General features: G+C 41.4%; 1 protein-coding gene across 6 annotated transcripts in view; it reads left to right on the top strand.

The window, feature by feature from the left end:
- Positions 1 to 22,564, top strand: part of dock4b (dedicator of cytokinesis 4b) — a 99,317-nt gene extending 76,753 nt beyond the window's left edge. For 2 of the 6 annotated variants that reach the window (XM_044021004.1, XM_044020999.1), the window contains 13 exons: positions 1,262 to 1,428; positions 4,202 to 4,288; positions 5,579 to 5,755; positions 8,239 to 8,322; positions 8,948 to 9,067; positions 9,280 to 9,401; positions 10,806 to 10,917; positions 12,009 to 12,090; positions 13,112 to 13,221; positions 14,915 to 14,987; positions 17,442 to 17,558; positions 18,186 to 18,247; positions 20,372 to 22,564. In XM_044021004.1, coding sequence (XP_043876939.1) covers positions 1,262 to 1,428; positions 4,202 to 4,288; positions 5,579 to 5,755; positions 8,239 to 8,322; positions 8,948 to 9,067; positions 9,280 to 9,401; positions 10,806 to 10,917; positions 12,009 to 12,090; positions 13,112 to 13,221; positions 14,915 to 14,987; positions 17,442 to 17,558; positions 18,186 to 18,247; positions 20,372 to 20,827 — 1,769 coding nt within the window. In that variant the 3' untranslated portion in view covers positions 20,828 to 22,564. Of the gene's footprint in view, positions 1 to 1,261; positions 1,429 to 4,201; positions 4,289 to 5,578; positions 5,756 to 8,238; positions 8,323 to 8,947; positions 9,068 to 9,279; positions 9,402 to 10,805; positions 10,918 to 12,008; positions 12,091 to 13,111; positions 13,222 to 14,914; positions 14,988 to 17,441; positions 17,559 to 18,182; positions 18,248 to 20,371 lie in introns of all 6 variants that reach the window. The other 4 variants (XM_044021000.1, XM_044020998.1, XM_044021003.1 and 1 more) reach the window with 3 other exon arrangements.
- Positions 22,565 to 24,550: the final 1,986 nt, after the last annotated feature.

Below are 24,550 nucleotides of genomic sequence, written 5' to 3'. Positions count from 1 at the left end.
AACACAATATCCTTTAATGAGGCCCTAAATCACACGCCACGCTTCGCTCTTCCTCTCACAAGTGCTTTCTTGTCGTTATCAAAGGTCCATTTACATAAAATGCACGAAAGCATACTGTACCGATTTACTCTCTTTATATAGGGTCCTCCTCTCCCTCATGGCAATCTACATAAGAGATGCTCAAATTTTTGTTTTTTGTTCTTTTTTAATGTTGATATTAGTCGTCTGGGTTGCCTCATTTCTCACAATTGCACCACCACTTTTTGAGCAGCAGCGAGGATGTGGATGACTTTGTTTAATCTGGATTTCATCAGTTTTTCTACACACTGGTTGTCCCAAGGGTGAAAAATAATGACCTAAAAAAAAACAATAATAGTATTTCAATATCTCTTTATACCGGTGTGCAGTTAATGTTCTCTTAAAACAGCCGCTGTAGTAGAAAACCCATCCACAATATGCTTGTTTTGTGAAGATGCGCCTTTATTACTGATATTCTGAATGACGCATTAATGATATAATGCTGTCTGACCATCTCTATTATGGAAGTCACAGTATTTTACTGAATACAAAATACATGTTGTGTCATGGTTAAATTATCTTAAATGTTTTGATACATAAATAAAGTCCGAGACTCACACGTCAAGCCAAGTGTCTGAGCAGTGCTCGGCTTCATTTGTACCGCCTCTTTAATTATTTACACTAATGTGTGGGACAACTGTTGACCTATATAGAGGAGGAGAGAGGGAAAAAGCAAAGGCTCTTATGCGCTGTCAAAATGAAAGAAGAGCGCAGTGCTTTGAGAGGCCGATGGAGTGCAGGGCGCCGTGTTTAAGTTGAGCGGTTTGTCCTTTTCATGGTATTCTGCCGTGTACGTGCGATTCGCCTGCATGCATTTGCACACTGCTGCAATATTCTTTCATAATGTTATGCTCTCTCAGATCGCTCACCTATGTCTGTTAATTGTCCTACCTCGTATCTCCTTGCTTTAGTTGCTCAGCTGTGCTGCTCATTATGAATGTGAGTTCCTCTGATATCATGTTATGTTAATAAATGAAACAGAAAAGGTATAATAACCTCAAGGTGCACAGATAACCTTCCTGCTAACCTGTGCCTCTGTCTGTGCTCCTGTCATCTGTGTGTAATTGTGTCTCGTGAGTCCCCATGTTCTTCCAGGTCACTGGAGAATTGCTGTCCGTTTCTGTCTTCAGTGCGTTCCCCTGTCACTCCCTCTTGCTCTTTCCTTAACTTCCGGTGCCTTCAGACCTGCAGATCTATGCCGTAACTCCAATCCCGGAGAGTCAAGATGTGCTGCAGAGAGACGGAGTGCCTGACAACATCAAAAGCTTCTACAAGTTCAATCACATCTGGAGGTTCAGATATGACCGGCCCTTCCACAAGGGCACCAAAGACAAGGAGAACGAGTTCAAGGTAAGGGCTCGGAGAAAAAAGAGAAATTCACTAGAAAGACAGATGAAGGGAGACAGCTACATGAAGCATTCATAAATGCATTCTGTGTACGTATCTGAAACATGTATCTGTCAAGATATAAAAATAAGCCTTTATTAACTGCATGTACAGTGGCAGTAACATTTCATGCTTCAGAAATGTATAATCATTTTGTTGCAAATGAATGTGAAACAGCTTCATTTACTTCCTTCCCTCCCATTCTCATCGATCATGAGCATGTAGGTAGTGACATTTTGAACCTGCACACAGATATTTGGCTGCGTGTAGCCAATGTTTTATTCATTATGATTTCCACATTGGTAATTATACTGGAAAAACTCTGGTCTGTGGTATTTACAGCCAAGCACAACAGACATACACATGCACACTCACACCTCTTATAGGCTCTGCCATTAGGCTCATAAATATTCATCGCCAACACACACACTTGCTATATAGACACACGGGCTGCTCCACACAGCCATTTCATCTCAATTCCATCAAAGCTATTTGGCTAAATTTAATCATGATATCAAATTTCTGTCAGGGCTGGATAGCCCGGGCCCTCAGGTGAGCATAATGAGCATGCAGCCGCCCCATATACGGTGTCATTTGTCACAAATGAAAGACAGAAGTGCTCCCGAAAACCATCAAATTCCCACTTTATGAATGAAACTGTACACTCTTGTTCTAGTGAGGTTTTTGGCCTTCAGAAGCCTAAAATCAATGAAGGGCACCAAGGTTGTGTAGTGACAGGAAAGCCTCTTCTTCTTCAACCTGAGGACAGCGGATCGATACCGCGCGTCAGCACTTATCTGCTCTGCCCGAGTGTCCTTGAGCAAGACGCCACGGTCTAAAGTTGAATTAAGCTGTGTTGTGTGAGCGCCTTGGTGAGCACTTACCCGTGGAGAGGGCTCAGCAGAAAAGTGACTGTCATCATCACAGTAGCTCACTGATCTTTCATTCTCATCGCATTTTAGCAAGAAAATGATGCAGTAAATAAGGTAATTAGATTAATTATGACAGATATGAAGGATGTAAAGCTACAACCAGCAGTTAATTAGAGGTATAATTGGTATATTAGTTGATCGACAAAAACATTAAAACTACTTTTCATCATTGTTTCTTATAAGTAAAACATTTGCTCACTCCAGCTCCTAAGGTATAATAAACTGGGGGGAAAATAATGACATAATTCAACAAATAAAGTGCTGTATTTGTCATCATTTCAAAGTGATTTGACAAAAAAGAAAAGATGAAAAAAGATTTTGTTTTCTTTCCTAGTGTGAATCAATACATTTGTCAGAATCATGAAAAACACTCGTGACAGTTTAGTGCCACCTGAGGTTCTGGGAAACTAACAGTTTAAATCCTTAGGACAGTCAATCTACAACGTGTGTAAACACAGCAGCAGATCCTCGCATAGAAGAAGATGGAGTGATTACTAACACCAATTGTTTTGATGAATGTGAAAGAAAAGACGCACCCAACATTTCTGTGTGCTGGCAGAAGTTGCTGTTATTTGTTCTTCGTGATCACGCGGCAGCTTTGGTTGTTTACTTTCAACACAAAATCAACACTTTGGGAAATTGTGGACATTTTTTTCATCTCATTTATTTGTCTCTCACATTGTCAGAACTCGATGTAATAACTACTAAAATAGTGCTGTTATTTTTTGTGTTTTCTTTTGGTTAATGAACAGCTTAACATTCCAACTGATTATATTTATTCATAATTGTTGTTTTCAGCTTTTTCTTGAAAAGTTGAGAGCATGTAATAATTAGTGACGTCTAATCGTAATCTGCTGATTGTTACAAATGGAGGACAACTCAACTCAACCCTTTATGTACCAGAAGGGTTGCTGTTCTTCCTTGTTTACATGGCAACCGTCAATCTAAGTGGATGTTGTAGATGTAAATACTTGTAAATACTTATTTCAAATAACAGTTTTTATTTTAAATCAGATATACACTACTCAGTTTCTGCTAATAAACCATAGTAAATGACAGAACTAGTGCACCGCACCCCCCGTGTAACAAAGTACAGAGGTTATAATCACATAACACTTTAAATATGATTGAAAGAAAGGTTACAAAAACATTAAGACTGTCATGTAAAGTGCAAGTTATAAAGAAGTAGTCGACTTGCTCCCGTTATTGCACACTGGGAGATGAGGAGATAAGGGTAAAAGCAGCTTTCTTTAATGGCGCCACTGCCTTGGGAAAGAAACAGTTTTTCATCCTGGAACAACGAGCTGCGATGTTTCTGCACCTCTTTCCGGAAGGCGAGAGGTTGGACGAGTGGAGGCTCGGGTGGGATGGACCCGTAATGATAGTGTGAGGGCGCCACTGAGGTGTGGATTGAGTCCATATCTGCTAATTCTTGACGTGTTTCCAACAAATCCACTGCAGCGTTAATCTCGAATGTTAATTGCCTGCAGTAAATGTGAGTTTCTATAGCTGACATGTTGTCTGAATGACCTTGTGGGATGTTGGCGTATTGACAAGCGTGTTAACTGACAAGGTAAGCGATGGAACATGAATGATGATATGAGATATAAGACGTGACATCTGACCTCTACCTAAAAGTGGGTGTTTGGCAGTCGTTGCCCGCATCATATTTTCTTTCAAACCATGCATTGCTAATGAAATGGGTGTGCTGTCAGCTATAGTGTATGTGTACATCAGGCATAAGCAGCTATGGATTTTCTTAAGCGTATAAAGCAATCAGCTAATACTCACGGGTGTCATTGCAGAGCCTGTGGGTGGAGAGAACAACGCTGACTCTGGTCCAGAGTCTTCCAGGCATCTCCCGCTGGTTTGAGGTGGAGAAGAGAGAGGTGGTGAGTGTGACCGCCTTCTGATCAAATAGCCATGAGGACGTATCTGTCACACGGGTCACTGTAATATACACTTTTACCAGTTGTAATTTACAGTGTGGCCAGGCAATACTCAAGTATTGATCTGGGTCATTACATTGGACAACAATAAAGGCCAAGGTCATGAGTTTAGGATTATTGAACTCATTTGTTTTTCCATGATTGGTAGGTACAATATCATTTAGGACTTTACCAACCCATATTTTCCCCTCTCTTTTTTTTTTTTGATGGATTTTTCTATTGGGACATTTTCCAATAGCTATTATATTTGACATGAGTCAATTTCCACTCTGGAAAGCCCTCAAAAGCTTCCTGTTATGTATCTTCTCATTTACATCTGTAAGCAGTGGGTGGATATGAATGCTGTTTTGTCAAACCAAAACACAACACATAGTTGCTAACTAAGCATACTGGGTCAAATTGTGGTTTGTGCTACGATCATGCAGTGAAGTATAATATTTAATAGAGAGCAAGCAAAAATGCTTCTTGCAAGAGGATTTAGGTTTTGAGACAGACATGTGCACTAGTTACTCTATTCAAGTGATCTGCATGCTCGCCAGAACTTATATTTAAAGTGACCGTAATCATTAGTTTTTATATTAACAATGGCTCACCTGTACTTTGAAGGTGTAACTGCTTGTGATAAAAACCAAAGATAAAAATCATCCAACTATGCATTTCCCCTCTCGGCTCATTGTTCTGATTTCACGGCCCATGAGTTTGGTGTTTTGATTCATTCTGACTGCAGTCACCTGCAATGTTTTCTGTCAGAGGAAGCAGAACATTTGAGTAAAAAAACAACAAAAAAACACTGTATTTTACCTTCCAAGTTCCAGACAAAGTTAGTGATGCATTAAGCAGCTGAACAGGCTGATGTTTCCCCCCAGTAATTGGTGTAGATTAAAAGAAATAGTCTGAATGTTTGTCATTCGGCTGCAGAAACAGTACTTAAACTGGATGCCAAACGAGTGCATGTCAGTGTTGTGTTTACAGCTCGCTTTTCACAGTTTGTGAAAGGAGAAGTCACAGCATCATAGACGAGATGTCTTTTTTTGTCACCTTCCCAAAAATACAACATTTTACACTTCAAAGTTTGCTCCTTTTTATTATTTGATTGTTTATTGTTTTCAGTTCACCCCCACGATGAAATGCCACTTCTCTCAAACACCACCACTTTTAAACCAGGCTTTTTATTTCTAGTGTCTTTTGGAAATATTTATATTCCTTCTGTCTCTGTAACCACTCCCTTCACAGGTAGAGGTGAGCCCTCTGGAGAACGCCATCGAGGTGATCGAGAACAAGAATTTACAGTTGCGCACATTGATCACCCAGTGTCAGAACCGGCAGATGCAGAACATCAACCCGCTCACCATGTGCCTCAATGGGGTCATTGATGCCGCTGTCAACGGGGGACTGGCCCGCTACCAAGAGGTATGGATGGACGGGTGGAGGACAAGGTTGGAGGGTTTTAGAGACGGAAAGGCAGGAGTGAGGAGCAATGACATATGGATCGCTTAATGATGCATGAAGGTGGGCTTAATCGAAAAGATGTATGGACACAGTTTTGTGCGGATGGATGGATGGACGGATGAGAGTGCAGGAGGGTGTGTGAGCAGAGAGATGACATGGATGGTGATGGAGGAACGGGTGGATGGATGTGTAGAAAAATGGCAGTGGGAGGAAATGTCAGCTCGGGGAGTGGGAGGAAGGCATAGTGAGAGATGGATGATTGAATGAATGAGATGGGAGTGCTTATATGCCGCTTGTTTATGACATTGTGTGCCGAAAAGACAACAGACAGACGTACAGGTTGGAAGGGAAACACTCAAATATTGGTGAGTCTCACTGACGAACACAGGAATTCTCCCTTTCGCCCTGATGGGAAGTGATTGCAGGGCAGCGACACAGTGCAGTGCGATATCTCAACTGGGAGAAGCACAGTTGATGAAAAAGAAGCCAACTAAAGATCTACTCAAGAAAATTGTTTCTCCCCATAATAGACTAAGTGGACTAGCTCTTTGTCGCATAGCAACCGGGCCTTTTCCGGCAAGGAGTGTTTATGTGTGTGGGGGTGAATGTTCATGTCTGCTCATGCCTGTGTCATGTGTGTCTGTGTTTGCGAGTGTTCATGAGGTTTGTGCTGGAGAGCGTGCGTCTGTGTACGAGTAGCCTATTATGGTTTGAAGGATTTAGTAAAAGTAAGGTAACCTATGAAATCATTTTCAGCTTTTGATTTGAATTTTTTTCACTGGGTTAAAAAAAACAACTTCATTCAGCCATTTCTAAACTGCATTTTCAGATCACACACACACGACAGGAGGTGACACATTCTTTCAATTAAGTACCAAGTGCCAGACACAGATGCGTCCATTTCTGGAACAAACACATTGCCACCCTTATCAGTGATCTTTTTTTTTCTTTGCCGAATATATCATGTGCAGTGGACCACGGACTGTGCCCATGAAATCGTTTTATTTCACAGAGCAACACTGATTGACAGCTGTGGTGGTTTGTCCGTCTGCAAATGTAGGGGGAAATTGTCGTCATTAATATTCAGATTAATTGCGTAAGTTTGAGTTGAAACCCTGAAGGGGCAATACTATCGGATTTATTTCCCCTCCCCTCAGCATTCCGTCTCTAATTAGACTTTTCTAATGATTAACTGAGCCACTCCACGGTGAGGTCTTACTCCCCAAAGCCTGACAAGAAATTTCCATCATTCATAGAAGATTATTGACTGTTTTCTTCGCCCTTTTTTTTGGAAAATGTCTTAAGATGGAATCTTTCCTGCTTAACTGCAGTGTTTGGCACAAGTGCTTATATGAACTTTTTCGTATGAAGAGTAGTAATGAAATGACATATTTCAGCTGCTTTGCATCATGTAGGGTGCAAACTAATCTGGGGATGTTTGACAGGAATAATAATCATTATTTCATTGGGTGTAGTAGAGGCCATTCATTTAATGGGGATCTACGTGTGTGTGTGTGTGTGTGTGTGTGTCTGTGTGTGTGCTCCCTTTTGAATCAGCAGTGAGCATCCTTTTCTCTTTCACTGCCATCTCGCTCTGTCTCTTTGGAGACAGACGACTGTGTCCTTGGAGGTGACAGAATTGATGACAAACCTTTCCACGAACTCCCCTTTTACCTTTCAGTCTTTTTTTTTTTTTTTCCCTGTGTTTCCTTCTGTGGCAGATTCGAAAAGTAGATAGGGAGCCGGGGCTTTCATCCCTCTGTTGTCTCCCCTCTTTCATACACTCTGATGAAGATTGAAAAGAATTTGTCATAATCTGTAGACACATCACAGGTGTTTATGGCATTGCGAGAGAGCGAGGAGCTGCCGTTATCGCGATTCAAAGCAGGACCTGGGCATTTTTCATCTTATCTGTTTCTCTTTTGCCTCTTTGAAAGGAAATGTCTGGGAAAGTGAATAGAAAGTGCAGTCATCAGGAAGTAGGACATTTTTGAAGAGACATGATCTGTAACAGTAAGAAGTGACATGACTGAAGAAAAAAGCGTTACAGGCTGGTGATTAAATTGGCCCCTGAATCAAAGTAAAATCATTTAACTCCACTCACATCCATTTAGGGCAGTGTTTCGCTTCTTCTTTTTTTTTTTTTTAGCAGTTTTGTAGCTTTAATGTGGTCTCTAAACTTGATTTTAATATCAGGACACTAAAACCCAGACAGGCGTATTACAGCCCACTCGAGCTGGATGTTAGATTTCTGTATTTGCTTATCTTCTTAGTTTGTTCGTAAATGTTTTTTAAGGTTTGGGGGGAAAAAAAAGAAAATATGGGCTCTTATTCACTGTGTCAGCCCAGCTGGGATTCAGGTAACACTGCAATGCAGAAAGCGCCACAGCTTCAGCTCCCAGTGTGTGTGCATAACAGATGTTCTCCATTTTGCCTCCATGCAGGCCTTTTTCGTGAAGGACTACATTATGAATCACCCTGAGGACGGAGAGAAGATCGGGCGTCTGAGGGAGCTCATGTTTGAGCAGGTTCGTAAAAACCAAAAAACAATAAATCAAGCAATGCATATAGTCAAGTATAAATTTAAAGTTAATATACTGTTACTACTGTTGGTTCAAAGAGAACGCCATTGAGGTGCAAGCAAGCGAGTAAATGGCCAGCCAGTTGATTTTTAAGTGTTCGTACTATTTATGATGGTATACAATTGAGCGTTAAGTATTAAATAATTATGTTTCTTTATAAAAGTAGATTAAATGAAGTGAAGAAGGTTTCATTTTGTATGATTGTGCAACAAATGCCTTATGTGTGAGGCTAGAGAAAAACAATTAAGTCATTATTATTATATGTGTATATATCGATATTATTATATGATCAACTAAAGCATGAACAAATATCTTTGCTTTTAAATCTTACCAAGACGTGAATGCTACATTATCTAGTATTAAAACCATATTAATGCAACCTTTTTCTACATTCTACAAACTATACATTTTAATTGGTCAATTATTCTTGTATCATCTGATTTCATCCGATTACACCGTTAAACTGCTATAAAATATTGTAATAAATGCACATTTTAACCACACATAGAGCAAAATATTCATCCCTCATCGTTTGAAGAAAGACATTAATGTTGAGCTTTGGTTTTCACAGGCACATATCCTGGAGTGTGGCCTTGTTGTGCATGAAAAGTTTGTTCCCCAGGACATGAGACCTCTTCATAAGAAACTAGTGGACCAGTTTCATTTGATGAAATCCAGTCTGGGCATTCAGGTGAGATGGAGGACAACACATGGTGACACATGTAACTTAAAGAATGTATTTCAGAAGCTCAAATTCTCATTTTACTTAATTAAACACACATTACTTTTAAATTTCTTATTTTTAGACTGCTTATATTGCTGAAATGATTAACAAGTGACTCATTTTACTCCGCCAAGGAAGACTAAAAGTGTTATTTGCTCTTCTTCAATTTAAAATCCAAGGAGTTTCCTTCTTACGTGCGCGCAAGCCCGGTGCACTTCACCAACGGAAGCCCGCGACCGTGCAGGAACTCTGTGCCCAACATCATCAGCCCAGATGGAGGTAGAGGGGTTGCTAGGCGGAGGTAAATATTTTTTGGTTTCATTTTGTAGTCTGTTTTCTTTACCTTTTCTATTTTACTCTATTTTTGTGTTCTTTCACCCTCACCTTAAACCCCACACTCTCCTCCTCCACCCTCATACTTTACCAGTGTGGCTCCATCTGGATATATACAGTAGCATGGGGCAGTTTGGCTGGCACCCACAGGGATGTGTCTGTGTGACTGCTGCTGGGCCAGCACATAGATTTGTTGTGTGTGCACACTGCGCACGTTTTGATGTGCTCACTGACCCTACTACTCTGTCCACCTGCAACACCCCCACACACACACACACAGTCTGCTCCCAGAGGGCACAAGCACACACACACACACACAAAGACACACCCATCACCTCTGTTTCCAAGTGACATTTTGTGTTTTGCTTATGTACTTTTGATTTCTTTTTCTTTTCATTCGCCAACACAAAACCGGGTTACGCACCTCCATAACCTTCCTTTTAAAAGCCCTTTGTGTTTATGCTCTGACCTTTTGCCAGACAAATACTTGATGAAATGCCGTGATTGCTGGATTGAGTTGTTTCTTCTAATCTGACATTTTCTCTCTGTGTGTCTATCTGTTCGTCTTGTTCACTCCCTACCTGAATTTGTCGGTGAGTAAAAGAAAACCCGCAAAGCTTAAGAAAAATTAACTGCTTTAAGACATGAACTGAACTCCAGAGATTGTGCGGGACCGGCTCGTTTTGTGTGACCACTAATCTCCAGTAGTGCAGATTTCCCCCCAATTTCAGGAAAATATCTAATTATGATTTTTTCTGGCAGATATTGCAATTGCGTTCCCATTTGCAGTATTTCTTTTTACAGTGAAGCTTCAGCTCTGTGTTAACAAAATATTCTTCCATCAAAATATTAACAACTCTCTATTGTAATGCCTATCTTAAGGATAGGAATTACCTGAAACCATTTTTACTAAAGTGCTAGTGCTGCCCATTCTAATACCAACCCATTCAATAATATATATGTCTGTGTTTTTAAGGGGTCGGAAGCAGCGTTTTAGCAATGTATCTGTTGCTATTCTGCAAATATAAGACAAAAAATACAGCACAGCACACACCGGTGCACGTAGGAAACCACCTGCCAAGTATTAACCCTGTCAAGCGAAGACTTACGCTGCGTTGCTGCCTTTACGATTTGCAGATTGCATTTTTACCATTTGCAATTGTTAGTCAATATCAGAGTGAGCTAATGTGAAAATGCAGCAGGGGAAATTTTGAAGCATCCACAGCGAGTGAGTCTGGACACAATTCTCCATGATATCTGGAGTTCATGTCTAAAAAAAAAACCCCAGCTCTAATTGCGTAACCTGTCTCCATTTACTGAAGGCCGTCATAACAGTGTCCCTCTGTCCTCCTCTCACCGTCAGTCCCCTCAGCTACCCTGCGGTGAACCGCTACTCCTCGTCCTCGCTGTCGTCTCAAGCCTCCAATGAAGTCAGTAACATCACAGGACAATCGGAGAGCTCAGATGAAGTCTTCAACATGCAGGTAGCCTCTCTCTCCCTCTCCGACACAGACATCCAATCTCTCATGCCTGACCACACACCCAAACAAATACTCTTTAAGTAGCAGATTGAGTCCACACCACAAACATTTGCCCTCCTGCTCCCTCCAGATTTCACTTAAAACACTTTTTTAATCCTTCCTGTCTCTGTTCTGGCCTCATTTCTCTTCTCTTTTGACCTTTTTCTCTCTACCATCCTCTGTGTTTGTTTGGAGCCTTGTCTAGCCCAGCAAATTGTTGAGATTACATCAAATAAGGACACAATTTTCCGTGTGGTCCGTCCGGGGAGTATGCTGAAGTCGGGCACTAATCTAAACTGGATTTGGCCCATTCAGAAAGCTGCTGACAACTCCTGGCAGGCTGCGTGCTGCACCTGGCAGGCCTGGTATTACAGGAGGCAGAGGAAAACGCAGGGGGAATAAAGGATCTGACTGACTCTACTGCAATGTTAGATTTGATCAGCATAGCTTTTATTCCATAGATCAAGCACAATTTACGGAAAGGTGTTTTATCAAAGTACATTTCAATGTACAAAAGTGTCCATAATGGAGACACAATCCTGGGTTTTTTCTTTAGGTTTCACATGAATATACTTTAAAATATTTAACTCAGCAATGTATGCTGGACTTTTTTATGTACAACATATTCTAGCTATAACTGTTATAAAGTGTGGTTTACTGTCAGTGACACCAATTTATTTGTTTGTTTGCTTGAGTAGAGACATTGCACATGAACGAACAGAAACACGTAAATATGCCAGATTATCCATCTGTGTCCCCGGGCAAAATCAAGAACAAAACAAGAAAAATATGACAACAACAACCATATGAACAAATAAAAAGGAGCAGGATGGTTGAACGTGGAGTTTAAAGCTGAAACGCAGTCAGCAAATATCAAAAAAGTTTGCATTATTATTAGTAATTTGAGTAACTAAATGCTAATGAAGAGCGAGTTGAGCAACCTTTTCTCTAAACTGATGTATGTGGAACACTGTGCATCATTTTATTAAATCTATATGATGTTCTTCTCGTGACGATAATGCGGATTGTGTCTTTGTCGTCTGTTCAAACTACAGCCCAGTCCGTCTACCTCGAGCCTCAGCTCCAACCACTCTGCCTCGCCCAACGTCACCAGCTCTGCCCCCTCCAGTGCCAGAGGTGAGACTCGGCAGGAAATACACGTCTTACTGCATTAGACACTGTAAACAGCCTTTTTTTTAAACCAACATTTTAATCCAAAGTGAGTCACACAGTTGGAAGCAGACAGCAGAGTTTCTCTGCTGAGGCCAGCAAGATTAGATGACAGTTAGGGTTGCGTGCAGGAGAGGAAGATTGGAGGCAAGTGGGGGAAAAAGAGGGATGACAATGAGGAGGCAGGCTTGAATGGAAAGTTAGTGACTGAAAAATGGAGAGAATACGAAATGAGCCAAGATAAAAAATGAAATGGGCTGAGACGTCGGGGCAAAATGCTGTTGAGAGAAACATAGACGCGGTGGAGAAGCGAGTAAGAGTACGAGACGAAAACAACTGTGTGGTGTTTGCCTCTTGGACTGCAACACAGTCTCCTGTTCAAGCCGAGCCAAGCCTCATCAGTCCAAATCTGCCTCTATACCAGAGGAGGAATATCATTTATTTATAACACTTTCTGTTTCCACTTTTATTTTGCATGTGTTCAAATTTGCTGACATCTTTTCTGCCTGATTCACATGATAAAAATTAAGAACATATATTAAGATGTTTATTACATTACATTACATTATGTTTATGGAGGTGTGTACACTCCCTTTGGCAAGGTGACGGCAGTCGGTGGCATCCAGGTCTACCTGGTGTGAAGAGAATTGGTGTGAGCGTGGTCTATTCTAAATGAGAGCCAGCGATGGTATTTTCTACACATGTGATTGTATTCCAAGTGCTTTTGCATTTACTCTGGGATTGAAATGTACACAGTGGCTGTGAAAATGATCTATCTGAGTGAGTGTTTGCATGTGTGGGCTTCTGTGTTGCGGTTTTGCAAGTGGCTGTCCAGTGTAAGAGAGGAAGCGAGATGTGTGTGGGGTTCATCATGTTGTGGAATAGAATAGTGTGAAAGCCTTAAGAAAGGAAGAGAAATCGGCCAATATTTGCCATTTTGTGTGTCTGTGTGTGTTAATCCCGTATTATCTCCCACTGTACACTCCAGGTTCACCCCAAATGGCGGAGAAACACAAACATTCCAGAGAAAACACTTGTTTGTCTCCGAGAGAGAGGCCAGTGAGCGCCATTTTTCCCAACCCCCTGGACCCTGCACAGGTAAAACACACACACACACACACATACACGTTCACATGCAAATGGGGATGGTCAAAACATTGACTGTAAATGAAAACGGAACGTAGTCTTCTGTTTTGAAAAATGAAGCCCAGAAAAAAAGAACGCAAGTGGTGGTTAGCCACCAGGGGGCCACTCAAATAACACATTTTGAATGGACATCTATGGGCAAATGAGCCCACGTCTTACTTGATAACGTCGACAAACAATTTCCTAACGATTCATCGGTCTCAGTCACTGAGCACGTAATGTCACTTTTGTCAATTAGCTTCCCCCAGTTAGAGCAAAACAGATGATAAAGCCTGATTGCGGGTGACGTCTGGAAAGTTCTGGTTGCAAAAATCTGTCATGCTGCGTTAATCCGTGAATTGCATAAACGGGAATAAATATGTTTTTCCACAACCACAAGACTACATCCATTTTTATATGCAAGTCTACAGGGGGAAAAAAACCTGTCCACAGCAATTCCTCCGGGTGGTTAAACGTATTTCTTCACAGACAGTTTTATTGGACACACTATTCAAGGTTGAATCATCATTACAAAACCTGAATTGTGGCTACATACTGTATATATATATATATATAAAGTAAGTGAAGAACATCCAGTTACCAAGCTTATTCTGTTCAGAAAATAGCCTCTGCAGCTTTAAATGTTTTTATATTACTGTATAAATCCAGCCACCTTATATATAGTTCCTTCTTTTTTGGTCATTATCTCAACCCGTCACCCCAGTGCAATAATGTGTGATTTGGAATAACACAAAATGAGACGAGGGGTCTTTTTTTCCACCTCGTGGGCATGTTTATCCTTCACTGCAGCTGCCCCATTAAGTACACTCTGGGGCAAAAAGAAAAAAAAAAACAAGGTCACTTTGTGTTTAACATTTTATCTCAATGTATGTTTTTCGCTCTCTCTGACAGTAAAATGTCTCCTGGATGTTTTTCCGAGCATTGAAACCGTTTCGGTTAAAAATACACCGCGTACACATCCCAGTACAATGCGCTGATGTTGCCACGTTACAAGAACAACGTGATATTCCAGTTTGTTCTCCTGCTGAAGGGCAGTACATAACGCAATCACACACACACACACCCCCATCCTCGGTGAGAGAACAATATTGCAGCCGCTGCTCAAAGCCGTACATCTCTTACTGTCAACGTTCCTGGCGCAGTTCACCTATTTCCCTTATCCTGTTTGCGTTGAACAAGAGGAGTCGCTTGGAGTCAACAGATGAATTGATGTGGGAGGTTCCGAACAATTATTCCAGTCTGAACGGTGAAACACAGCTAGTTGTTAATGGGATATGGATTATTGCAAACATTGATCACTTCTATACTTTGCACTGTAATTAGAGCAACGTGTAATTAGAGCCCGTGTGTTATTTATTTATTTTTGAGGACAGCGGGAGCGCTCACCCACTCCTACAGTTATCTCAAACACTGCGAGACATGCTGGTCATTACACATTCTTCTGTATCCGTCTGTATCTCCCACAGTCTATTGGATTTTTTTTTTGTCAGTGGGAACAAAAAACTCCACATGATATTTATTTTGTACCATCCAATATTCATTTATCCCTGCGTGCTTCAGAGGTGATATTTACCTACCGTTACACTGTTTCATACTTCACGGATTTGACAGTAATATGGGCTTATTCCTTTATTCCTGTGTGCAGAGAGCTCCATCTCATCAGATAGGTGATACCACTTTACCGAGGAGTGACCCTAACCTTTCTGCGCCAGATAAAGGTAAAACACCTTGTGTTATTTAACATCTTACCTCCATGCAGTGACCTCTTTATTAAATGTATTCTCAATGTTTATATGTTCATCCTCCCATTACAACTCAACCCAGCATGTGTCCACTACTACCCATACATCTTTTTTCAAATCTCTCCTTAGGGTGCAACATAAAAATTTAGGGGCAACCACCACAGCGACAGGTTTTATATATTTATTATATATATAGTAGTTAAACCACTTACCAGTGTGGTAGTCATCTGTCCAGACATGCAGTTAGCATACACTTTTATACGGCTTGGTTTATTTTCCGATTCATATTTATCTTCATTTGAAAGGTCCGTTATCAACTCCGTAAAATCCTTGGGTTTGTCCTTTAATACATGCCAAGTCTTGCAAGACGAGATTTGAAGACAATAGATGGCTGTTAAGTTAATTAGGGCAGGCCAAGTTCAAGGTTCATGTTGTGCTCGCAGCTCCCTCTGCTGGACAATTTGGTAATCACCTGACTCTGTCTATTTTTAATGATCCACCAGGTTTAAGAGATCCAAAAAAAAAAAAAAAGTCTTTCATAACCAAGTAAAGTTGGTATGGAAACTGAAATCTCTTTAAATGAATCAATTAAATTTAATCAGACTGGGACCTCGGAAATCGGTAGCAGCCCTTCAGTTTAACCACAGCGTCCCAGGAATATGTCGTCACGCAGCTGCTTTAGGGCGCTCTGCAGGATGGACATTACACTTCACCTGGCCTCGGCGTAATAAAGTGTCAATCCTTGCAGTACTAGTTCACATTCATAAGTGTTGCGTATTTCGTCGCTAAACCAGTCAACACTGTGTCCTGTAGGAAGAATATACACATGACAGTGAAAGCAGTTCCCTCAAGCGTAATTAAAACAAAAATCCTGAGCTGTTTGATTGCTTTTCTCCAAACTGGGGATAAAAAGAACATGCGCAGCCCCCCCCCCTCCGCCCCCCCATACTGTTCTGTATACTGCTCTCAGCCACAAAACAGAAGCAGCTTCCAAAGCCGTTTGCAAAGTAATTAGGGAGGTGTACAGAAGAGACGCCTCAACATGTGAGTGTGAAGTGTTTGGAAGTGAAAGTTTCCCTGTGACTTGCTCAGAAACGCGTCTTTTCGAGCGCGATCTGTAAGCGTTAGATGAACTGCCACAATGCGGTGACATCACGCCTTTTTGCATATGACAATGACAAAGGGTGTGAGAATTTGCACAAAACCTGTGACTCAATGAAAGTGTGATTTAACACATCTCCAGGCTTGAACCTGTAACACTGGATACCAAATATAGTGTCATTAAATTATGAAAGGATCATAAAAAATTGTCTGGTTCCATTATTTATTATGCCACATTATGTACATTATGTATTCAGGTTGTCCTTCAGACCATTTTTGTTCGGTTCTCGTTAGAAATTCACGTCAAATTTCAGTGTGACCTCACAAAACATGTTTTGACCATAACTATGCTAATGGTGACAAAATACCTTTTTTCTGACGTCCTTCAAGGTCCTCGGTGCATAGATTAAATCTGGACAGACACGGGTGTTAATTCAAGTCTTTTGCAGAAACGTCTGCACTTGAGCTCTGAGAAGTAAAAGTTTGATTAAAACTGACCCATAAGCCAAAGACGGTGCAAGGACAGTCTGACACTCCTATCACAAGCAGTGAGTTAATTTAAAATTAAGAAGGTTATTTCTACTTTAAAGTTTTAAAGTGTCGGGTAAATGCATTGCTCTGCTATTCACACTAAATGTGCATTGTGTGGCATCGCACAGAAGAGATTTTATTCTTGTATTTTTCGTTTCCTGCCCATGGACAGTTTTGAATGTGCAACATTTTGTGCTCCTAAATGCTAAAAAAGTATTTGACCTGTAGCACTAATGAGCATGTCACTGTCATGAGACTGTCTTCTCAACGAGGATGACAGCATTAGACATTTTGAGTAAGTGCAGTCTAAACAATATGCAGTTTATAAGTGTCACAGGGACAGACTCTCATAGAGGCCATCATAATTATAATGGGAGGAGAAAAGGGCTGAAGGTGTTACAGAGTGATTTAATCTGCAGAGGGAGGAGGAAAGGGCGGATGGATGAGATTCCCTTTGGAAAAAAAATGCAACACTCAAGCGAGGCTGAGTATATTAGAGCAGAAGAGGACACAAGGGTAGAAGATTTACACTGTGGATCTTCTGAACCTGGTTTGTATAGTTGGTGAGGCCTAAAGCTCCTGAAGATTATTACTTTAATCCCAAAAAATTGTGTTTTTATGCTTTGATTTTTATGTTTCATGAAGTTATTTTGCCGTCTGTTTTTAAAGCTTTTTGCTCACCTGTTGTGCATTACATATCATTCATGTTGTCATGTTCCCACTTGTTTCCACTGTGTTACCCATGTTGTTATCTCATAACCTGTGATGTGACCTGTGATGTTTCTCTGCACCGTGAAGTGAGACCCACCCCCAGTAGCTGGAGCCTAGACAGTGTCAAAGAGAGCCCCACATCCTTCTCTGACTCTGTCGGCAAATTGCTAGGCCCTCCTGTACCTCCTAGGCCACCATACTCAGGTAAACTGGCCTATCATGGTTGTGTCCTCCAGTGAAGAGTGGTACTAATTTTCCTCTCTGACTGTTGACACCTGGTGCTCTATCCAACTCTCCTTGGCTTTTCCCCCCATCTGAGGCTCTGAGCCGCCGCTCCCTCGCTTCTGCTCACACACACGACGACGCCAGCACTTCTGAGAAAACTGAAATTAACGCCAATTGATATTTATATTCTAGTCAATTCCTGGATTTGTCTTTGTTTCCTCCCAGTCCCCCTGATAAATGCACATCCTTACATCTCAACAGCAGATTACTCCACTATCAACTCAAACTGGGTTTTAGTTATTTACTTATTTTCAGACGTAACATCTTTGTCACTTTCTGATGCACAGCACTGCCCAGCAGCATCATTAACAGATGGAGTGTTCCCCCCCCACACCTCTTTTCTTGAACCTATTGGATAGAGCAGCAACAGCTGTTGGGTGGAGAAACAGCTCAAAGCAGCCTGAAGGACCCGCAGAACATCAGCACATATTTCATTCGTTCATGCTTTAAGCAGCTGGCCTCCTCTTTCTCTCTGTGTTCATATGTGCAAAAGAAACACTCATTTTAATCTCTCTCTCTCTCTGTCTCCTCTCTGACGTTCAGCAGGCTCCTCAGCTAAAAACATGAGGTCACAGTCGCCTGTCCCCACGTCCAGATCGCCACAAAAGGTGCGTTATGTTTCCGTCACTCACTTCCTCTGTCCACTGGTTCCGACATTTTGGGTTATTCTTGGGTTCTCTCTCTCTCTCTCTTTCCCTGAAGCAGTCTGACCTTGCTTAGCGACAGCCTCGGGGCCTTTAATCCTGCATTACTAAAGTCTTAGTGGCCAGCTCCAGGCTCTTTATCCGTCTCTCTGTCAACCATAAGGCGAGGGAGCTTTGCATTACTATTCACTGAGGCCACTAACTGCTCCAGTGCTGCTGATGCTGTCGTCTTTACGACACGACTGTCCCAAAATGGCACTGGCTGGAGTGCATTCATGGTGTTAACTGATCTTTGATCTTTGATTTAACATCAAAGTGTAAAATGTAATTTGACCTTGACATGTACTTGTCAGTTGTAAGGCTTGAACCCTATTGAAGTTTTTTGCTTTTACCTTATGACCTTAACTCTAATCCTCTTTAGCATCTCTCAACGTAGATGTGCTTAGATGTATTTATCTCTGACCTTAGTAGATTAGTAATAGTTTTTTGTATGGATTAAACACACTTTGTTTCCAAGCATTGATTTTTTGTTTTTGTTTTGTTTATAAGCCTCTTAGTTGTGAATACCAGTCTGCAGAAACAGAAGGGGCCCAGCAAAGGTTAACTAAGCACAGTGAGCTCTTAATGAGGGTAGAATTGTGTTTTGTAACGCCGCTGAACTGAAGCTTGCGTCTACTTGCCAACCGATATCTTCTTTGTGCGCTTGTCACGAGTAACGGTGCTAAGCTCCCAGCTTTCTTGCGGGCGTGATGTCCTCTTCCATGTGACAGCTACCAAGAATGCGGTTGTGTGTGTGTGTGTTAGGTAGAGAGAGAGGGACAGAGAGAGTGAGAGAACAACTCTGGAAACCAAAGTGTGAATGACAGCTCGGCACTCAGCATGCTCTGTCAATCAGCTTCTTGTACAAGTGTGCGTGTGTGGTTAGGTGTGTGCCTGTCGTCACATTTGCGCGCGAGTGTGTTGTGGCAATAGAAGAGGCCGGGAGCAAAGTACCAAGCTGCCCATCACGGCGCAACCAGACACGGTTCCTCCACGGACCTCCAGCAGGCCCCATTATCTGGCGCATGAACGCACACACACACACACACATCAGTCCATGCCGCCAGGGGCCCATTACTAGACCACAAACCCCAGGACAGTAGACAACCTGCAGCCTGTCAGAGCTGCACTTCCTCTCCTTCCACAAGTAGAAATGATATTAAGCAGTAGCCATTCTCTCTCTAAAAGACTGGACCAAAAGTTTCACAGTGCTTGTCAGCAGCACTGTATTAAATATCCCTCTCGTGCTAGCTCAAATGTGAAAATGTTTGTCCAGTTGTGCATGTCAAATGGAAAAGCTCTTTTGTGTGTGCCCCTTGTAGCATGAACAATACAACCTTACTGATCAATTGTATACTCCGCTAGATCCAATTAAGATGAAGTAGACGTAATTGTAGCATGGTGTAATTGCTTAGAAAAACATTTCTGATAAGGGATTGGATTTTTGAGGAGGGAAGTGCAGCATATTGTGTTTTTTCAACTCAGTGCACAGGACCAGTAGATGGAGTGGAAAAACCCAGCCCTCACAGTCTGTTCATCAACTCCCCCTCCACCCTTTTCCCCAAGTATTTATTGTTGTTTTATGGCTGTGTCAGCACTCATGTTGTATACAGCAGGAAAGTAGATGCAAGATGGTTATATGAATATTTAAGCACAAACTGTGCCAAAATTAAATCTAGATTATCTCATTTAAATATAGGAAGTGAATGGAATAGATACTTTTGAAACCAAATCTATTCTTTGAATGAAACTACATTTAATGGCCACTTTATTAGGTACACAGGAGGCAGGCCAGTCTGGACATTTTGGCCAAGAGAACTAGATAATTTCTCCTTTTTGGACCATTCTCTGTAAACCCTAGAGGTAGATGTGAGAGAAAATCCCAGTAGATCAGCAGTTCCTGAATTCCTCAGATCATCAACGTTCTCCCTCATTCTGGTAGTCATTTTTTTCTTCTGGAAATCAACTTCACTATCTATTGAACTGCTTTTTAAATGTGACATGAGTAAAGAAGGTTGTGATGTCCTGTGATTCCTTTCGTCCTACTAGACCACGGTGCCACTTTTCACCCCTTCCCCCACCGAGTGCCACCCTGCCAGCCTGGTCTCCAGCTCACCCGTCCTCTCTGGCAGCTACAGCAGTGGCATCTCCTCCCTCAGTCGGTGCAGTGTATCAGAGGCTTCGGGCACCGAGCTGCCTGCAGGTGACCACCCGTCCCACCCCCTGCCTCCACCCACCACCTTGCCAAACTCCATCTCCAGCAGCTCAGACGAGCCGATCCGCAGAGAGAACAAGACGCCGCCTCCCTACAGTGTGTATGAGAGGAACAACCCCCGCAGACCTGTGCCACTGCCCCACAGTCTCTCCATTCCCCCACAGACGGACCCCCCAGCCCTGCCACCCAAGCCTCACCAGCTCCGCACAGGCAGCATGAAATTGGAGGGAACCTCTGACCCTCGGGTCCCAAGACCAAGGCCTCTGCCCAGGAAGGTGTCTCAGCTATAGGTGCTGGTTAAGGGTCCAGGTCTGGGGGTTGCAGGAGGAGGTGAAAAAACACACTGGCGTAATTTGCACTTTTCTACTAGCCACTCACTTGTTTTTTGTGATTTTCAGTTTGGCATTCCTGACCTACACTCCAATAAAAGACACAGGCCTCTACATTAACAGGCAGTCAACAAAAGAAAACTGATGAAATTGTTAGATGAAATCTTTTTTGTATTAACTAGAGGGCATTGCATTGACTTTGACTCAGTCATTCCGCACTTTTAGCTCTCGTACATACACAGTAGGGCGCCATGGTCAGTCGCAACATATGTTTACCAGAACACGGTTTTGATAGATGTAATAATCTCAAATATATGTATATTGGTATATATGAAAATTGTTTTTGCCTTAAGTATTGGAAATAGAGTCTTTTATCCGTGAGTCTTGCACGTTTTCTTTTCTTTTTTAAAAATCAGTACATTTGTATACAATATGGCTAGGTGCTAGAGGCCTTGAGTACACATTTCAGTGGAGTGTAGTAGACATGGGTGTGTTCTCATAGTTACAGTCACACAATCAATGGTACACAAAAGAGACAGAAATGTGTTCTGATTTAATTAATCTTCTATTGTGCCAGGAACATTTAGTCTTTTTTTTTTGTCAGCACAGCATTGACCGCAATTTTAAGACTTCTTTTAAGTCCACATTGAAATGTTTGATGGTACATGTCCACCACTGCAGAACTGTAAAGTAACCCTCTTAATTTTAATAATTGGCTCCATTAAGAATAAAGTCATGATACTGGACCAAAAATACAAGTGCAATTGCATGCTGGGAAGCTGGAATTTACCATTGGTCATTGTGATTCATGTGAACACACCCTAATCCTCCTGCATGATGTAAATGACAACAGATCTTTAGGGGTGGTTACCAAGTATTGTGCCAAAGGAACTTGTACAACGTGCTGTAATCCAACTCTTTTTTTTTAATTATATAACTGGGACCTGAAAATCATGAAGTTTGGAAATGCACAGCTCAAAAGAGACAGTTTGAAGAAAGCATTTCGTATTAAACATTTACCCACTTGTCCTAATTAAACTGTAATCTACTGATCACATTATAATTCTAGATAAGCACAACTAATATTTTATCATCTGTACTGTTACTGAGAAGCCTTTGACAAAGCAGTTATTGGAACAGCGTTTCACTGTCAGCGGTGACCTTAAAACACATGACGACTGACTCTATTGGAGAAATATTTACAAATTAATCATTGTCAAATATTTGTACAGTTGAGACTTTACTTTGTTCGATTAAAAAATGGACGTGAGTTGACTGCACTATTATTGCTCGGTTCAATTACATTGCATTGTTGCAGGGAAATGAGTTGGTCTTTGGCAGGCAGATTTCAGAAATTTTGGTATAAAATATTCATCAAGCTTTTTGTGGCAGGGGCGGGGAGGAGGGGTAGCTTTAGTATTGTTTGTACGTTTCTTGAGGAACTGTAAATTATATGATGAGATTAATGTACGTATGCCAAATATAAAAATTTGTGTATTACAATTAATGTAAATATTGTGTTTTTAACAAAATGTAGCTATAACAATTTACAGCTTTGAATGTAATGTTGAAGCAGCAAATGATTATTATAAATGTTGAAAGTTTTATGGTTTTTTGTGAGTGTAGAAAAAAAACTTAAGATCATGCGTCATGGCACCTAACACATTTACATGTTCAATAAACTGATTAATAGACATATTTCCACGTTATGAGACATCACAGTTTTTGATGCTATACATAAAGTTTTTCTGTTATAAATTCACAGATAAATAAATAACAAAAACACCAGTTCTCCCCTGCAAACATTCTAATACACTGACAGTTCCTACTGGTAATCATTTTGCTGGAATCCCTACCGATGGATATGGCTCGGATAACTGAGTAAAAGTGGCAATTTGTCATTATTAGAAGTCAGCATTTCCTCTTGTTAAATAGAATGGACAGGAACAGACTGGGAATTTTAGAAATGGAGGGTGGTGATATATCACTCTCACCAAGAGAGAGACAAATCCATGGGTCTTGCAGATCCTTGGAAATGGACGTTATCTGTATCTGGAGGGGAGATATGGATGGAAGATAGCTGTCAACGGAGGTAAAAGTTTGTCAACATTTATGTGCAACCACCGCAGTCCTGCTGTTTTTGCACATTTTTCTGTTATTGATAATCCAGCAATCTGGTTGTATTGAAAACTAACAGACAACATGAATCACTGAAAACACTCAATTATAATAGCAAAGCAACAATAACTAGATCGGCAATTCCGTGCCGAAATTTCGAGGGTGCCTGCAGTTCTTGCGGCATGTGGAAGTTATATGATTTGGATCCAATCCACCTTGGAAGTACTTTTTGGTGGAGTCACCCTTTAAAAGACCAAGTTTTAAAGGAGAGAGGGGGAGAGAGATTCACAAGCCCCTCTGTTTCCCATTCATGTGTATGTGGAAGTTATATGGCAGTTTTTTGCGATTTTTGTCGCCATGGTTACTTGAAACGCTTAGAAATAGTCATCGCACACAAGTCCCGGTCGAGCCGCACGTTTTGATATAACATGTGTGGGGGTTTTCTCAAAACTGTGGGAGGAGTTAGACGTCAAAGTTTTGGGTGGAAGAATACAGAGAGACTGACAAGCCCCTCCCAAAGTCCCCTCTGCTCCTTACACACACGCACACACACACACGCAAACACACGCTTGTCTCTATCTCTCCAAAACCAGCAGAGAAATCAGAGAAAACAGCATGTTTTTAAGTTGTCATATTTCAAGAACGGTTGATGATAGAGATAAAATTTTTGGTTTGTGAGCGTCAGGAGGCTTTCGGCAACTCCCACATTTAAATTTGTGACAAACGGGCAAGAATTGACAGAGAAATCACAGTTTTAAAATCACCCTCGTCTTGATTTTTCCAGAACTCAAAAGCAGACATTTTAACATGGGAGTCAATGGAGAGTGTGACCGGAGTTGTCTGCGCTTTGAGGTGATTTTAAGAAAAACTACAAGTCATATGAACATGAAAACACACACAGGGTTAGACGACGCCCATGGCAACGTTTTGATGTAAAAATTATCAGTGTAGGTTGGAAATTGTGGGCAGGAGAGGAGTTTGTTTAGAGATTTTTGGTGATTATTTTGCTGGATCTCGCTAGAGTGGCACACTCTAGCTGCCGCCTACACAACGCAATACACACTCATTATAAAATCTGAAAACGTAAAAAAAAAGTACAAAACGTAAACTGCGATTGTTTAAAAACCGTAACATGTATCAAAACTTCAACTTAGGTCAGAAAAGTCCCAAGTCTTGTGACCCGTTTAAAGTTCCAACCACGTTTCTACGTTAAAGTATGACGACACTGTGATGCTCCAAAGTGGGCTTGGTTTTTTTCGGTTTCCCATTATTGTGTGAGTGGAAATTATTTTACATTTTCGCGATTTCTGTCGCCATGGTTACGCGAAAGTCTTAGAAAAGTCATAGCACACGATTCCCGGTCAAGGCGCACGTTTTGATATAACTTGTGTTGGGGTTTTCTCAAAGCTGCGGGAGGAGTAGCGCGGCAAACTTTTGGGGGGCGCGAGAATAATAATCTGAAAAAACGCAAGTGGAATATCAAGATGTGCTTCCGCACAATGCATTCTAGTGAGAACTCTAGGTTCTCACTAGTATGCCTTGTTGCTGCAGGCACCTAATAACACT

The sequence above is a fragment of the Solea senegalensis genome, linkage group LG3 (genome assembly GCF_019176455.1).
Source record: "Solea senegalensis isolate Sse05_10M linkage group LG3, IFAPA_SoseM_1, whole genome shotgun sequence".
In the NCBI taxonomy this organism is placed as follows: Eukaryota; Metazoa; Chordata; class Actinopteri; order Pleuronectiformes; family Soleidae; genus Solea; species Solea senegalensis.
This window is presented reverse-complemented; position numbering and strand designations above follow the sequence as displayed.